The sequence below is a fragment of the Filicampus tigris genome, chromosome 15 (assembly GCF_054856515.1).
Source record: "Filicampus tigris isolate MCC_2025a chromosome 15, RoL_Ftig_1.0, whole genome shotgun sequence".
Taxonomy (NCBI): Eukaryota; Metazoa; Chordata; class Actinopteri; order Syngnathiformes; family Syngnathidae; genus Filicampus; species Filicampus tigris.
This window is the reverse complement of record NC_141231.1, coordinates 13,489,702-13,507,500: the sequence shown is the minus strand read 5'-3', so window position 1 is coordinate 13,507,500 and position 17,799 is coordinate 13,489,702. Positions and strand designations below refer to the sequence as shown.

At 40.2% G+C, this 17,799-nt stretch overlaps 1 protein-coding gene across 5 annotated transcripts in view; it reads right to left on the bottom strand.

The window, feature by feature from the left end:
• abl1 (abl oncogene 1, non-receptor tyrosine kinase) overlaps positions 1-17,799 on the bottom strand; it is a 45,441-nt gene that overhangs the window by 24,856 nt on the left and 2,786 nt on the right. Inside the window, exon 1 of one of the 5 annotated variants that reach the window (XM_086053141.1) lies at positions 4,714-5,441. The exons of the other annotated variants lie outside the window; for them this stretch is intronic. Coding sequence (XP_085909267.1) covers positions 4,714-4,798 — 85 coding nt within the window. The 5' untranslated portion in view covers positions 4,799-5,441. Of the gene's footprint in view, positions 1-4,713; positions 5,442-17,799 lie in introns of those variants that run through there. 5 annotated transcript variants of the gene reach the window in all.

Here is a 17,799-nt window from a genome sequence, read left to right as displayed (position 1 = left end):
AAAATTGGGGCACAGTTGTGAGAAAAACGGCAAGTTTCTTACTCCAAAAAAGTTTCTGTTCAAATATGACCACCTTGACTCGAAGAGGGAAAGCATAATGATAAAGAAAACTGACTAAGCATGCAGGATAAGGGCACTACCAACTAGACCAAGACAACTAAATGTTATACTGTTTACAAGTTTCAGATGTCAGGAAGCTAGCTAAAGACATACTGTAGATGAGATGAGATTAAAGGTAAAAGCAGATGTTTCCCACTGGCTACATTTACATGGACACATTTATTCGGATTAAAAACCTGATCGGGATAAAAATGCTTCACGTACACACCCTATTCTGAATATTCCGACCCGATCATGCCCATTGCGATCAAGATTTTATTCCAAATGACGCGGCGCACATCAAAACACTTATTCCGAATTTTTCGGAATGAACGGTCTTCACCACGCATTTCTGTGACGTCAGTATATGCGTTTCTGTCGTTCCCAGAAGCTCGTAGAAGCACAGCGAGCGGAAGACATGGCAGACGCAAGACTAAACTGGTACAGTTGCAGCTCCATTAGGAAGTTTTAACTCAATGTAACAGCGCAAACGGGATAAATATGCAAAATAACGCAAACGGGATAAATATGCAAAATAACGCTAACGTTTAAAGCAGGAATGGACGGAGCTATGTTTTGTTGAAATCGCTACGGCTGCTTCTTATACAACTATTTTGGGTATATTTGGTCAATCTGTCCATGACCGTATAATTCGGTCCGATCGATAGTGTGATGCATGAACACAAAAGTCCTAAGCAATATTTTGTCCCCATGAAAACTGATCAATTTTAATCCGAACTCTGACTGGACTAAAGTTTTGATTAAACAAGAATCATCTGCTTTCAAGGAGGACTACAGTAATCTTAGAATATTTACTGTTGAATACTGTTAACGCAACAAAGAATCTGAAATTGTGAGGACCTGGCCAATTTTACGTTAAAAAAACATCTCTAAATGATTATCAAAATAGCTGTCGATTAATTTGTTGATTGTCGATTAGTTGTCTACGGCTTTTCCCCTTGAATGTGGGCCATATGATCAAACAGCACGTCTAAAAAGAGATCCTGAGATGTTTGCTTCAGATGTTGTGGCATTACAACTCGAGGTTGCCTTACCACAACACGCCTGCTCACAATGTCCTGAGCATCTGACAGTTCCTGGACAAGAAGTATATGGTCATGCTGGAGTTACCTACCTAAACACTAGAGCTATTTTTCCCCTCTTTCCTGAGCTCAGGGAGGTCATCAAGGTTTCGAGATCAAGATGGTCGTGACGACCGAGCTGCAGACGATTCCAAAAGAATCCTTCCGGGAGTAGATGAAGGTGTGGCAGAGAAGGCTGGGAAAATGCATTAAACTCCAAGGGATCACTTGGAAGGGGAAATTGAGCTGTGTTTGTCTCTCAAGCTTCCAGCCAACAAATGGACAGCCGGACATGCAAACCAAAAGGCAGTAAAAAAGTGAAATGCTTCTTCAACGTAGAGATCCATCAAGTGATAAATGAGCACTGCGGGGAGAAGGGGGCAGACTTAGAGGAGGCAAAAAATTCCTTATGGCCAGAGTTTGGCCTGGACTGAAAGTGTGTAGGCGGCCTCTGTCGCACACGTCCACTTAAGGTGCCGCAAATACCACAGGCCTTTGTGAGAGGGTGACAACTCACCGACACATGGCGCGGGATGACGCCCACCCAAACTAAAAACCCATTTTAAACTGGAAAACCGGGTGGATTAAGGAGCAAGAAATGGAGCAAAAAACAAACAGAAAAAGATGACTGTGGGCCTTCCAGAGTCACTGCAGTGGGAGAAATTACAGCATGTCCTGGCCGCGTTACTGAGATGACTACAAGATGATTAAGTGTGTGCGTGTAGCTTGTAAAGGCTTTATGGCCATGACTCTGCCGCTCTGAGCAATAGAAATGCACATAATACTTGCACGGTGATGCAAGACATGCGTCTCTTCAAAGACCAGACTACTTGGAAACAAAAACGTGGTTTATGAGAGGGAAACCATGAAATACATCTTAAGTCACAGGTGCCAAACTCAATGTTCGGGGACCAGATCCGGCTGACCACATCATTTTAAATGGTCCGTGAAAGCAAATTATGTGTATCAACTTCATGTTTCTTGCTTCAATACCAAAATTGATAATTGTCTTCACTTTGAAAAACACTGAGATGCTGCAAGTATTTTTGCTACCAATCCCCCTTTTCAAATAAATGTTATAATATCCAAACAGTTTTTACATGCATCTGTTTTCAAAACTAGATATTCATTTAGCACTTCACTTCATCTTTTAGCTACTTCTTGTGCATTTTGAATTGCCTCTTGGGGACAAATAAAGTGTTTTGAATTGAATTGATTTGAGATTATATCAATTAAAATCTTGAAACAACTGAGGAAAAATGTGGTGCACTACACTACTGCAATATGATAATCTGGCCACATTTGAACATTGCGCCACCTAGTTCATGCCTGATGATTATTAGACATCTCTAAAATATTATCTTAACTGATCATCATATGGTGAGGTGAACTAAGAGTGATTTTTCTTCCGCAATCTTCGTGGAAAATGGTTGCAGCAGACAATCATATATGTTAAACATGTTCAATACTATAATTAGCAATGTGACAAGAGTCCCAAAAATGACTAAATCTTTCAAATGCAGAGTCCGGGTGGAATGGCCACCTCAACCTTAGTACGATGCGCCAAGAATTTTGAAAATCAGATGATGGGACCCAGAGAAGTTGCACTTTATGTGTCAGGGAAAAAAATGCCTTTTACAGGAACGTTTTAGTGTAATATTGTCTCTATAGAAAATCTGGTCAACACAGGCCTTAAAATTTGAGAGAAACATTTTGATTTGATTATTTTTCAACATTTCATCTACTACTAGGGAAAGCCCTTCTCCGATTGGCTGAAAGGTTTCATAAAATAGCCACCTCATCTCAGTCAAAATTCTGAGTGGTTCTCCAAGTCGACACAGCAAAATTACTGTGGTGTTTCAAATGGCGTCTCTTGCCGTAAAAACTTGACCTAAATAGTACAATCGCAATGTGGGTAATAGTTCTTGGGCATGTACTTTACTAATCAATTGGGTTTTGATGAATTTATTTGTTATGGAGGATTTTTAATTCCATAATTTTTTTTCAAAGAAAATTTCACAAAGAGGGTGGCCACTTGCTACTGCAATGGCCAATTCCTTATGTGTGCGGTCAACACTGACTTTGGCCGAGCCATGGCCTCTGTGATTGTGCTGTGAAACTGAACAGCCAATCAGGAAGCTCGCTCAACCTTGCACCATTGCTGGACATTGTTAGAAGAGCAACATGGTTATGTTGAGAGTTTGTGTAACGTGTTCCACAAGTAAGTCTTTTACCACAATAAAAATGACAGGAGTACGGAAATGCAATGTCGTTATAAGAAAACTAACAGTTAGCCTAGCTTACTGTATTTCTTCTTCTTTGTAGATTTTTTTGTCTGTCTATCTGGATAGCCAGTAGTACCGCGCTGCCTCTCGCAGCTCATCTTGGTACAGATTTGATTAAGTGTGCCGTTGCCATGTTGGTTATCTCAAGTACAGCAAAGACAGTAAAAGCAGTGAATACATGCGTCTCTCAATTTTCAAAATCAGTTAAGGCGTTAAAACCAGTATGGCTATATCCCATCTAAAGGTGCTGTTACTTCAGTCTACACTAGTTTGCTGTTGAAAGGATTAAAAAAAAAAATGGAAAATTTAGTTACATCCATGCAATCTCAATAACGCAAAGCTGTACAGTACGATCTCAATATGATCTCAATACGATGCTGGCATTTTCTGAGCAATTCTCCAAGCTCTTTACCAATTCAAATCAATTAAAAAATAAAAATAAACTTTTTTGGGCTACTTGGTGAAGGACATTTTGTCAGATGCCAAAATTAAGAGATAGAAAGAAATAGGAATATCCCAATTGTTCGATTAATTGCAATTTTCCAATCTAGAATGAAGAAGTTCACGTTGGGTAAAAATCCTAATGGAATGTTCTTTATCCAGATGGTCTTAAAATTTCGAGTCATCTTACCGTCAGCACCATGGGGGGAGTTGGGGGGGGGGGGGGCGTTGAGTGATTAAATCATTTGGTTGCACAATGTTTGGCTCGGTTGGGGTCTTCTTCCAAAACAAATCCTTCACAATAGCCATAATGTCAAGACTGGAGTGTGTCCTGGTTTTCCTCAAATTCCTCATATGCTTTATCAGATATGGCTAAATCAATTACTCACTTTAGATACCAGTGTTGAACACAATATGAGAAGTCATGGGCAACAAAGACCGTACTTCTCCTATAAGTTCCAAATGGATTATGAAAATAGTCAGGAATATTTGGCTTGGAGTGCTGATTAGAGATTAGATGCACTTTCCTCTTAAACAACAGTAAAAGTGGGACACAGCTGGGGAGTCAGATTTCCGTGTATTCTCTCTTTTTCCACTTCTTCCCTCTGCCGCTAGCCAGTGTGTCTGGCCTCCCTCACCTCCTCTGAGCTGCGTTTCCCCTCCCCATTCCGCAGTTTCCACAAAGCCAAAATCCTTGCGTGGTTGCGAGCCACTCTGGCTCCCCCCCGCCCCCACTTCTAAGCATCTCTTCCCTTCAATATGTTCAAAGTAAAGATCACTAGCATAAGAGCTTGCGGTGCACTTACCTTCCAAGTAGCAGCTGGATGAGGACGAGAGCCCTTTCTTAGATTTACACCCCACCAATTTCAGGCAAATCTCCAACATTTTCATTTGCTTTCTTTCCCTTCCCGCTTGGAAACACTGATTGAAATTAGATTTCTGCCTAGCCTTTTACATGTGTCCAAACAGGAGAATGTTAAAGAAAAAAAAAGAATAAAAAATAAAAAAAGGCACCAAAAAAAAAAAAAAAAAGTGATCCAGAACGGGTTTTCAAATGTATTGACTTTCTTCACTGCTGTTATTTATCATTAATCCTGTTGCGCGTCCACTTTGTGGGACAAAAAGAAAATGACTACAAACTTTCTTTTAGCAGCGTCTCCATGTTTTTCCCCAACTCCTGCGATTCTGGTTAGCTCCGTTTGATGAAGGATTCGATCCAAAAAGAGCGGGGGACGTGTCCGCGAACTGGCTCGGAACATGCGAATGTGTCAGATGAGTGGGCAGGCAAGCCGTCTCGGTGGTGCCATTCCTCTCTCTGCTGTCCCCCCTGCGCAAGTGCGGAGCCGAGGCACAGGGACGACTTAGCGCTTGCGGCTGCCAACAAAGGGCCTCTTCTTTCAGGATCGGCTCGCTGCACTCGATGACATCAGCTGAGCCCTCCCAATTCCAGCAACACGCATACGCAATAAGAGAGAAACACTACCGGCACATGCGCGCGCACACAGAGCTAAGGGAGCCAATAGCCGCAAAAGCACAAAATTCATAGTGAGGCAAGAAGCGAAAGCTCCAGAGTTGTCTTTCAAAAACTTGAGATTCTTCACAGGGCTTTCATGTTTTTCTTCTGCTGAAGTCATCCGATGCTTACAAGAAGCTCCTCCTTCCCCCCCCCCCCCCCCCTTCTTTTCTTCCCGGCGCGCTTGCTCCATTCTGGAATGTTTACAGGTTAAGGAATCAGTGCCGGACAAAACTCAGTCCTTAATTAAAAGACAATCAGTAGCGGCAAACTAAAGAAGGAGGAATAGTTCAGCCGCTATTTGCTCGCGCAAATGTATTTGAGGAAGGAGAGAAACTTTATCTTTTCAAACACGTCACTTAGGGAATTTGGGGACAGCCGCAGTGGTTTGACCATATGAGGAAGGACGGGCTAATCCTTGGCAGGAGCCGAGCACTCGCAACACATGTTTAATCTCTTTCTTCTGTCCTGCCTCAGCTGTCTCTCATCCAAACACTCCATAATTCAAGGTTGCACTCGCACAAATGTGCTTGATCTACCCAAATATCTGAAATATAAACATTAAAAGCAATAATTAAGCATGCAAAATCATCTACGCTAATTGTTGGGACTACCAAAGTGGAACGCAAATGTGACTGATTACAGTGAACCCTCATTTATCGTGGGGGATACGCCATAGGTGAAAATCTACGAGAGAGACTTTTTTTTAATAGCCTTACCCATGACATGCTTGAAATGCACTTAAACTTGCACTTTACAGTCAACTAATGGCGTATGTATTGCTGGTCACCAAATAATTTACCTAGTGGATATTGTATGTCAGTCTACTGCAATGCAAAGCAAATTTGGTGTTGATCCAATAGATTCTCAATTAGCTCAAGGTTGATGACATTGTCCCACAAGGTGAATTTGTCAAAAAAAATATTGGCTGAATTCCAAATTGTATGTCTTTTGGAGCATTTGACTTTGCAGTCGAAATAATCGAATGGCTCAAATAATCCGATTACAAAAAAGGTTGACTCGAAGCGTCGCAGGGTCCGTACCGTTACTGCAAACATACACATATCACTCTGAGTAGAAATAAATTAAGCCAGGATGGAACAGCTTGTACAAGACAGAGAATGTCTCCATGTTGAGGTTATGTGGAACCTAAACATGATCAAGTCCAATGTGTCTAAAACAAAGCAGAACTGGCTTGAACATACCCATCCTTAGCATTCATAATACCCCCGGTGCAATTTTATTTACGTTATTAAACAAACAAAATACTTTTTGTCTCTGATTACTCGACTAATGGGGTGACATTCAGTAGAATACTACTTTCTAAAAATATCAGTAGAATACTACATTCTAAAAATATTACCAAGCTACAACTTACTTTTGTTGTACTGTACAGTCTAAGATATCCAATATCAAGAACTAAAGAACTTTCCTCTTTTTTTTTCCCCCCTTTTTTTGAATTAAGGCTAGGCACAACAAATACTCTACATACATTATCGTGGGTAAAAACAAAAGGGACCCAATTCAAGAGTCACCAAAAATCGCTGATGCTGCAAAAACTGTCAAGTTTGTATCTGAAGGAGCGGACAACATTAACCAGATGTTTCTTAAAATATAACAGTTTTATGTGCAGCACAGAGGACAAAGAAGAAAAAGACAAGAAAAAAATGAAAAGAGGAAACGGGTTCATCTCCACTTTGGTAGAGCATCTAATTTTTACTCTATATTCCAAACTTGCCTGTTCTAAACTTACTTGTCTTAGCTCCTCAGTGTTTGTAGCCAAGATACGATATCAAGCCTTGATATTTAGTCACCGGGCCCTACGTCACTCTTGCAGTGCCTGTACGGCAAACGTTTGTATTCCTCTTTTACACTAACACCACCTCGCCTAAAAAAAAAAACAAAAAAAAAAAACACACGCACAAATATTTTGTATAAGCAAGCCTTCTCTTACAGCCCATTAATTTACCACAGTGCTATATAGGCTTGGGGGAGATGAGAGGATGAAGTAAAATGGGGCAATAAAACCAAGGTGGAAAAAGGGGGGGGAAAAAATGGTTGCAGATGGAGGAACATGAAGAACATTGTTTGCAAGTGAGATCATAGGGGGAATAATGTGATTTATAATCAAGCTAGTGCGTCGCACGGTGAGCTGACGTACATCAAACTACGGGCCTACCGCTTTCGGAAACTTTTCTGACGCTAAGGACGTAAAAAGGTATAAAGCCCCTAATGGAGGGATAAACACAATTCATTCAAAAAGTCGTTTTAAATTTCAGCGATGGAAGTCACTGCCAAACTGGCCCCAAATTGATCTTTAGTGACTGAGAAGATCATAGCCCTCCAATGGTGACTGTATTTGGTATGAGAGCTAAAACTCTTCCTTCCACATGTTAAGCCTGGCAACACCAGAGCTGTGCTAAAACGGGTCTGGGACTGCTCAGTTCATTTTCCATTTTCCAAGGTGCCTTTTCAACAGACTGCAGACTGACAGAAATGCCTCTGGACGCATTTGGATAAACCTTCGGACGAGCATATTGGCGGCAATCAGAGCAACGAAGCGTGCGCGTGATGCAGTGCAGAGCGAGTGAAAAATGTAAACGCATTACGGCATGCCCAGTGCAGATGTTTGCTGTTCTTGTGGAGCAACGGTGCCATTCACTGGGCTCGCTTGGATACGCGGCTTAACAGATGGCAGGGGGGGGATGGCTGGGGTGTGTGTGTGCGTGTGTGTGCGCCTTTAATGGGCGTGGCGTTACAGTACCTTAATTGCCCCTTTTTATATATATATTTTTTTTACTCCACTTCACTCTTTTAACTCGAATTTTTTTGCTTGGAACGCAAAGCAACCACATGTACCTAGCGACGGCTCGTAACTTTAAAAAAATGACTGTCCAAGTACTGCATTCAATGTTTCACTGTTAAGTGCAAAACACAAGGAATGTGACGGTACCATTTTAAGAAACGATGAATCAAGAAAATAAAATCACATCGATAATGAGCAGCCATCTTGGTGTTCTTCTAAGAGTCACCGCGGGGCTATCATGTATACGCAAGTGAATAAATACAAGCTGACTCTCGAGCAGCCATATTTCATTCCCCAACTATCAATTACCGACTGGGCATTGCCTTCATTTTTTTTTTTTTTTTTTTATGTGCCGCGATAAAAATGAAACAAATGTCAGGCTTGATATAAAGGTACGCTCTATGAAAGTCTTCTTTGGTTTGGTGCATGACAAATCAGTAATACACAGTTATACCCCGCTCCACTGACAAGGGCATGCATAAATACACAATTACACCGTCTCACGGTGCTGGAAACGTATGGCAGACGGCACTTGGCGTAGATCCTGTCCGTCGGGAAACAAGATTTATTGCCCTATAAGCTGAGCAAACCTAATTACAGAGGAGCAAGGGAAAGAGGCGAAGCCGTGCTGGTCGTGCCATGATTCTAAGATACACTGAATATTTGCAAGAAGAGTAGTGAAATACAGCGCTACCTTGACTTATAAGTTTCATTTGTTCTGTGACCAAGCTCATAACCAAATTTAGTCGTATTTTGAAACAATTTTCTCCAATGATATAACTTGTACTGCCATTAATTTTTTCCTGAATTTTTTTGGGGGGGGTCATGTTTTTAAGGGTTTAAAAAAAAAAAAAGACTAATAGCACTTTATTGTTAACTATAAATACCATGAAACATAAAGGAAAAGATGAAGAAATAAAATGGGAAAGGGTGGCGTGACTTATCCAGGTCCGAGCCGAAAGGCCAAACTCTCTCGTTATCGAATAATCTACATTACCACCTTCACCTGTGGCGATCCCCTTTAGACCTGGTACCCACAAAGGTTTTTTTTCCCAAATCTTAAAATATTGTTAATCTGGTACACAACGCTGACAGATTAAAAAAACTAAATCTGGCATTTAACAGTTTTGGTAGTAGTAGTACTGTGTGTGATGTGCTCCAAAAATGTCAACACCACCACACACAACGTTTCAAAGATTCTGTCGCTCAATCATGGTGCTTTTTTGTTTGGCTACTTTCACTTGTAATTTAAGGTACCACCATATCGGAATCTAACACATGTACCATGTATTTATATGGTGTGTGTGTTTACTTATGGCCCTCTGAAGAAATGTTGGGTTGCACATAATGCCACAAAAATCAGATAGTTAAGCAGCGCCGGTTCAAGTCCTTTAGCATCCGTCTGCACTATTAATGGGCTACTAATATAGTCGATGTGATCACGCGCTTTCTAATGAAATGCATTTCTTAACGCACACTGGTATGTATTCGATCAGCCAGTCACCGGCTCTCTCCAGCCACACTCCCTCTCATGTGTGGTGACTTATTGACTGTCAGTTCACCATTGCGGCAATCGCCAGTGCACATGAAACTGGGCTAGTTAAAACCAGACGAGCTTTTTGGAAGACATTTTAAATAGGGCGACAAGAACCAGGTGATTAATCAGAAACGTTGCTCATTTTCTCGAAGGCCCGGATAAAAGGGCCAAGAACAAGCAAACCAGCCTTAAGCGTGTTGAAGGTTGTAATCAAGTCGTATTCAGTTGTATTACTCAATTTGACTCATATTGTTGGCACAAGCAGCGTATTTTCTATTCCAGGAGAGTCGAGTGCCGGTGTAAAAAGAGAAAACAGAAAAGCAATGCATTTGTGTGAGTTGGAGGGTTGTACAAAACAAAACCTGTCTCACAGACTCAGAATCTTTATGTGGAGACTTAAAAAAAAAAACGTGGTCAACCCAGGAACAAAGAGGACGAATCCTTACACTAAGAAAAGTTGCATCGATGTTGATATGCAGCGGTGATGACCGCTCGTTTTTCTAGCGAAATGTGGAAACCATATGGAGCGGAAAGTAGGCGGGTGGCCACAAGACAATCAGGAATCGGTATTTAAAAAAAAAAAAAAAAAAAGAAGGGAAGAATATGAATAAATAGCAAACAAACAGCTCTAATCACAAGGTCAGAGGCTCCAACACAAGCCGTGCCGTACAGATGTTGGTAAGACTCTGGTGTTTGTGAGAAACCAACATGCCTACATCCTCAATTGTTTTGAACAAAACAATGCATGTCATGAAAAAAAAAAAACAACGTTTTTTAATCCTCACAAATTTGGTCTGGAAAAACTGCAAAATAACAAAGCGTATATTAGGAGACAAAAATAAATGGGAGAAAGAGAGGAGAGTGCACCAGATATGAGCGAGATCAATGCAGATGCAACTCCACCACTTTGTTCCAGGTTTTTTATTTGTTGCTCAACACACCTCTGGCGCAACATGCAAATGAATCACAGGAAAACTAAGCGCATGTTGACATCTTTTTATAATGACAGTCCTACGACAACAAGAACCGCAAGCCGCGGTGGAATGCAGGATTGACAAAAGCATAGCATACCATAACACGCATGCAAATTGGAAGGTCCGATTATCAAATCTCTCAAAAACATTATCGTGACATTATCCCGTGGTGTGGAGTGTGTCAAGAGTAATTTTTTTCCACCGCTGCGATTGTGCCATAAAACGAAAGCCCCTTTTCCATTGTACCGGTTCATCTCAGGCACAGCCTGGTTCCGCCCTGTGCGATCACTTTCCATGACACTATTTCGAGACAGTCTGGTTACAATGGAACCGTTTCTCAGATTCTCTTCTGAACTGGTTCTAGAACGCATGCCAAGGAGGGCTGTGACATCACCGTCATCTGATTGGCTGACAGATGTCGGCCTTTCTTTAAGTGATGCAGCAAGGAACTCCACTGCACATTCCCGTTTATTGTTTTAAGTAGCAATGCTCGAGAATTATCATTATCAGGAAAAAAAATTGACGTCACATTCATCAGTCCGATATGTAAAGAGCGAACTCTCATTCATTTGAATGGAGAGCATGCTCTCATTCAAGTGAATGTAGGCGGCGAGGTGTGAGCCGCTAGCTAAAACGTTTATCACAAACTTCAAAATTTCACCCAACGGTAAATTATTCTTTTCTGGAACCTGAAATGGAAAAGCGCCTTAAACTATAGCCAGTTAGTAACTGACCTAAAAGTGTCACTATCGCAAATAGAAGACAATAATGTGGTTGTCAGATAAGCTAGCAGTTAGCTTAACTTCTTCCGGCCAGGTCCAAATGGTTCTCAACTGACCTACCAGCTTAAAGAAAAGTAAAAATTCAATTTCTTCTATTACTATTCTTTAATTGTCTATGTATTTTCTGATTGCCCTGTTGCATCTCTCACAGATCAGTCTTGGGACCACAACATCTGCTTCATAGCAACATGATTGTCAAGGAGATGTGGTTGTGACTGGTCGAATGTGTTGGACGGCTTGAGTACAGTACACATTGTAATAGCATTACTTTCTTACGTGGGAACTCTCATACAAAAAAATGGTTAGAAAATTAATAATCGACTAAAATGTGAAAAATCAATTGTCGGCAGGATATTTTCTACAGCCCATGCGAAAAATGCTCAAATTAGGCCCGATTATCGGTACATGTGTACCCCACTTTAGCTCTTCTTATCTTGTTGAGAATTCCGCTTGCTAGCGAGCAGGTACCAACTGGGCTGACCGCCAGTCAATCACATCGCTGACTCACAGAAAGCCGCCATTCATGGTGTGGGCAATTGAGAGTGTGTATTAAAAAACAAGTGTGTTTGTTTTGGTTCCCCCGCTACAAGCAGGCCCAGCACATATTAACACATCTCTCATACACTGACGCCTGACAGAAAAATGTAACGGTTAACAAGTTAACCCGTACAAAAACAATGTTTTGATTGCGTAACTGTGTTACCTCCTCCAGTGAACACAAGGCTCATAGGGGAGAGAATACAATAGAAAGTCAAACGCCCATGTAGTCCGACATAAAAAAAACTAATTTTCAAGTCACACAAGACTCGAGACCTTGGTATAGTTTGTAACCCGTTTACCAAGAGCTAACTGAATAGATATGCTATTATGGAGTGCAATCATTGTCGGGGTTAAATTCCAGTAGCATCACTATGGAGGAGAAAAAAAAAAAGAAATAAATTAAGGAGGAAAATTTTTCTTCCAGGGCGACTAGGCCCGCTCCGCTCGCTGACATGGTGGCCACAAGACACACACACGTCGACAGCTACCAATCAGGACAGTTGTTTTCCTTACCAAATTAAGGAGATCTATCTAAGAATAACAACCAAATCGGAGCAATACTTATTTACATATCGTCGCTGTCCTGTGAAAAAAACGTATGTCCATTTTTTTAAATTTTCTTATTTTTACGTGAATAGTGTTTCCCCGTTACAGACATGTCATTAGTGTAAAAATGTTTTAAAAAATTCCAAAATTGGACATAAGTTATTTTTCACAGGACAGCGATGATATTGAACATTCTTTTAATATTAATGATAAAAGGCTGTTAGATATCATGGCCATTTCTGAGCAACGAAAGTAGCTTGAAAAAAGGCATCCTGCTCACTTCCAATCCAAATTATCTTGCGATAAAAGGATTTATTAAAAAAAATGTGGCATAGGACGTTTTTTTTTTTTTTACTGTTTTAGGCTGAAGAAGTTCATATCGTATTGAGCGCAAAATGTTTGTGAGAACACAGTGAATGTTGATTTTTCGTTAGGGTTTATTGTGGTCGCAAACAGTTTCTCTTGTCGCAAGGAAATTTTGAACATGTTCATGTTATTCATACAGGTTGGAAAATTGGCTATTAATATCACTTGACTGACTTGATTACTCGTGTGGCTTGATCTACCCAAGATAAATTGACTTAGGACTTGGTGGTGACTTGAAAGTTAAGTACTTGCGATTTAAACATGTGACTTAATGGTAAACTTCTCATCAACCTTTTAAAATGCTTAAGAATGTTACAATGCTACTTTAAACTTCATCCGTACAAATAAACGTTCAATGACTGCAAGGGTTTCACTTGTAGTTCCATTTAATTTCCAATGGGCACATTCGTTTCATAATACCAACAAATTGTTGGTTGCCCAGCGTTTCGCAATGGATTGCGGTTCCACTGTAGCAAACATTTTCCAAATCTCTTTGCAAATTCTTCAAATTACATGTCTGGGGGGGGAAATGTGATGTCATCATGTGCTGATTAATGGAGGGAAAACGCCATCAATCCAGCATTTGTCCCCACCACATAGCTGGCATTCTGCTGCTTTGAAAGACACTGACGATTTACAAACAGGCGCACCTGTTTTAAGAGGTCGCCAGTAAGTGTCTGACATCCGTCCAGGTGGACAAGATTTGGTGAGAGGGGGGCAAACACTTGGTAATCTGTGAGTGGCCCCCAGCCCCCAAACCTCCCAACAGCTGGCGTGTACGAGCATTACTCTGAGGCGCCTACTGCATGGGTGCGAACGCATATCAAAAACACACACATACATCCATATACACAATCTTCAGGACCCAGGGGGATCATTGGAGGCGATCTGGTGTCTAGACTGTATAGATTCCACGGGTTCCAGCCAAGAAAGAGCCGGTTACACACTAAAAGAGATCCACTTACCGCACACGCACTTGAATGCAGCTGCCGTTGGGGGAAAAAAAAAAAAAACACAGCCACGCACACAAATCAAATGATGTCAGTGATGGGATGTGCCACCAACATTCACACCTACAGTTCTTCATTAAACCTAACATGCGGCTTCGTGAAATGTGGGAGTACGAGGAGAAAACCCACGCAAGTATGGGGAGAACATGCAAATTCCACACAGGGAGGCCGGAGCCCGGATACGTACCCGCGTCTGAGGTGTGAACCGGTGGTGCGAACCACGAGTACAGTGTGCTGCCCTCTGTAGGCTACAACATGAAAATAATAATCATGAAATATCTGTGTGTTGTGAATCTAGTGTAATTAATGAAAAGATACTGACCGCCCCCCCCACACACACTTTCATTATTATTATCTGTCCTTGTCTTTCATTTTTCTATTAAAATTCCAGTTTGAGATTTGAGACTTTCTGCTCTTTCTGACGTTTCACTGTAATCCTGCCATTCAAAAACACCAGTAGGGGGCAAACTTCCAAAAATCACAACATATCAAGAGTCCTAAAAAGTTAAATATGGTTGAAATAGGCTACATTCAAGTTGTATTTATAAAATACTAAATACTAGTATTTACAAAATACTTTCTGACAGCAGCCAGTGTAGTAAAGAGGAGACGACCATCATTCAAATAAATAGGGGAAAGAGTCAGTGAAGGGCCTACAATAGTTTAATACCACAATCGCAAAGCAGTTAATATAATTTCAAACTCATCTTACATCACCCTTAAGATGAATAAATAAACGGTTTACATATAATTTGATTTTTTTAAAAAAGGAAAACCAAATTGCACATCAGCGGGAGACTCTAAACTTAACTCTTCCTTTGCAAAAAGATGTTAACCCCTCAGTGGAGATGCATCACTTCAACAGACTTCCCTGCCACCAATTGCTACTTTCCTATTAAAGAGGGCTTTGGCACAATCTTGTGGCAACTGCGTGCTACAGAAAGACCGCAAACATGTGAATAGGTGAGTTTTTCAGCACTAGCTCACTATGAAACAGGTTTGACCAAAATATGTTATCTTACAGAAGGCCGATAGCGTAATGCTAACAGACAATACAAAAAAAAAACCCTTAGACAGGCTAACAAAGCTAGCATCAATGCTGCGGTAAATAGAAACCTTTACACGGCGTATATTTGAACAAATAGTGCAGCAACACGTGTAGATGGACACAAAACCAAAACACTCAGGCATATAAGTATTAGCCTCCACGAAAACAACTAATTTGACTGCAGCTTACTCCGTGCTGTGCAACAATTATCTATTATTATAATAATAATCAATAATAATGAATAATAAAATTTTATGAAACTAAAATAAATATAATTATAACATGTATTAATTAAATTATTACTGCAAGTAAACCCTTAAAAACATATTTTTGTGTAACGGATTTGTACAATCGAGGCACCACTGTAGGGTTAACTACACCAAGGTCTTGTAATCCGCTCCAAAATCAATCACATTCAATGTAACTCGGCACAGTGTATTCAGCTATCGGAACCACGCGCTGGTCATGCCATCTGCAATTAAGCACATCGATGAGATGGCGGAACAAGACAGGTCGCCGCTTGCCTGCGCCGTCTCGCTCCCAGCCAGCTGCAGGGCGAAGAGGTCTCAACCTGCCCGCGGAGAAGCAGCGCGCCGCCGGTTGACACACACATGCACCAAAAAAAGAAAAGAGAAACATCCAGGCAGACAAAGTCAAATAATGTGTTGACACTGCCCTCCTCTTGCACTGTGACTCACATCCCCCCGGGACGGTCCAACCTGCTCTTCACGGGGGCGCGAGGAGGAAAACAAATAGGCGTCACTGTCGCTGACCCCGCGCCAAATGCGATCCATTTACCGGTGCTCGCTCCATTTTTCGGACCTTCCCTGTCCTGTCCTAACACTACACTAACACACACTAAAATAAAGGCAAATGAATTAATATGAAAGGAAGTTTATTTAACTACTTCAATTAGAGTTGTTAACTTAATCAACTTTTGAATTGCAGTGTTTTAAGTGCTCACTATGACAACTTCGCAAATTTCTACCATGCAAAAGTGGTGTAAACATAAATCAAAGCATCATAAATTAGATTAAAACAACAATGCAAACAAATCTGTGGCTTTATCGCTTCAACTTTTAATGTTGTATGAAACGACACATAAAACTTGAACTGCACTTCTTCAGCAGAAATGTTTTTCTTCCAAAATGTCAGCCTTTGCGATTTGAAAATTGCATTCAACCACATCATGATGTCGATTTGAATTGAATTGATTAATTGTTCAGCCCGAGTGAAAGACAAAAAACTATTTTACCACGAGATTAACATTGTAGATGTTTTGAGGAAAAACATTGTTGATAAAACGTCAGATAGTTTGGAGATTTGAAGTTGTATATGTTCAAGAAAATGCCTGTACATTTTCAAGGTAAAAAATCCCATAATTCAAGGTAAAAAATCCCATATTTTTAAAAATTATTCTCTGAAGATTATGACTACAATTCCATATTTCTGAGAAAAAAAGTATTGGATTTTTTTTTTATTTAATATAAAAGTCGTAATATTACAAGCGGAAAAAAGCATTTGAGAAAAGTCATGTATTAAAAGGAAAAAGGAGTGGAGTCCTAATTGAAGTTGTGATATTACAAGATATATTGTATACATTTTTTAAATTGTGTATTTCATAGAAAAAAGGTTGCATTGCTTATAAAAAAGCAACCTTTTCAGATTAATGTTGCATTATTAGAAGAACCAAGTTGTATATTTTTGAGAAAAAAAGTCCTATATTTTTAAGAGTAAAGTTATGACTTTCAAGATTAGTCATACGTTTGAAATTAAAGTCATGATGGAAAACAATAGTCATATACTCTCTCTGTTTTTGAGGGGAAAAAAGTCACGGAATAAAAAATTGTACATTTGCAAGATTATCTGATTATTTTTTACATTAAAGTTGTAAATTACAAGAAAATAGTTGTATATTTTCGAGAGTAGTCGAGTATTTGAGAAAAAAAAATGGTAGATTAGCAATTCAAATTTTAATACTGAGAAGAAAAACTAAATAGTATACTTCTTTTTAGAACAGTATCTTTGCAACATTTATTTGAGATTAAATTTGTAATTTTAAGCGAATATGGGTTTTTTTTAGGTGAAATCTATAATATTACTATAATATCTTCGCAGAGAGCTACGGCTAATATTGAGCATCATTCCAACCTGACGAGCCACACGAGCGCACTTTCACCCACAAGACTCACCGAGATTTGGACTAAGTTGTGAGCTGTCCGTACACGTTCAACTGGTGTCACTCAGCGCCGTTATGCAACATCTTGACTTTCTTGCCGGGCGTTCTCAGACACAGGATCAATGGCCTGATCTTAACGCAATCAAGCAGTTGCTACCCATTCACTCTAATTGAAAGAAGTCTGTGACAAACTAATTACAAAAAATAAGAAAACAGGCGAAATCAATTCCAATTACTCTCAACTACTTGACACAATCAAGACATATGAAAGTCAAAAAGTCTAGCCACACACCCACAGACTCTCAGCACATTCTCCGCCCATGATTTGTTCAGCTATATGATAGGTGAAGATCCAGAGCCACTTTCGAACCACTTGGGACCAGTCGTGAAAAGAATGCTTAACATGAATCCTTCAAATCATTGCCTTCAAAAGGTGACAGTTTCACCCTATTCTGATTTTTTTCACCCACTATAGCCAAAATGGTTCCGAATATGAACAAAATGGAGGTCGACCAAGGTCTCAAATAGGGTAGCAAAACTTGGCACTTTTAAAGTTAAAAATGCTCCATGGGAATTAGCAAGGGAATAAAC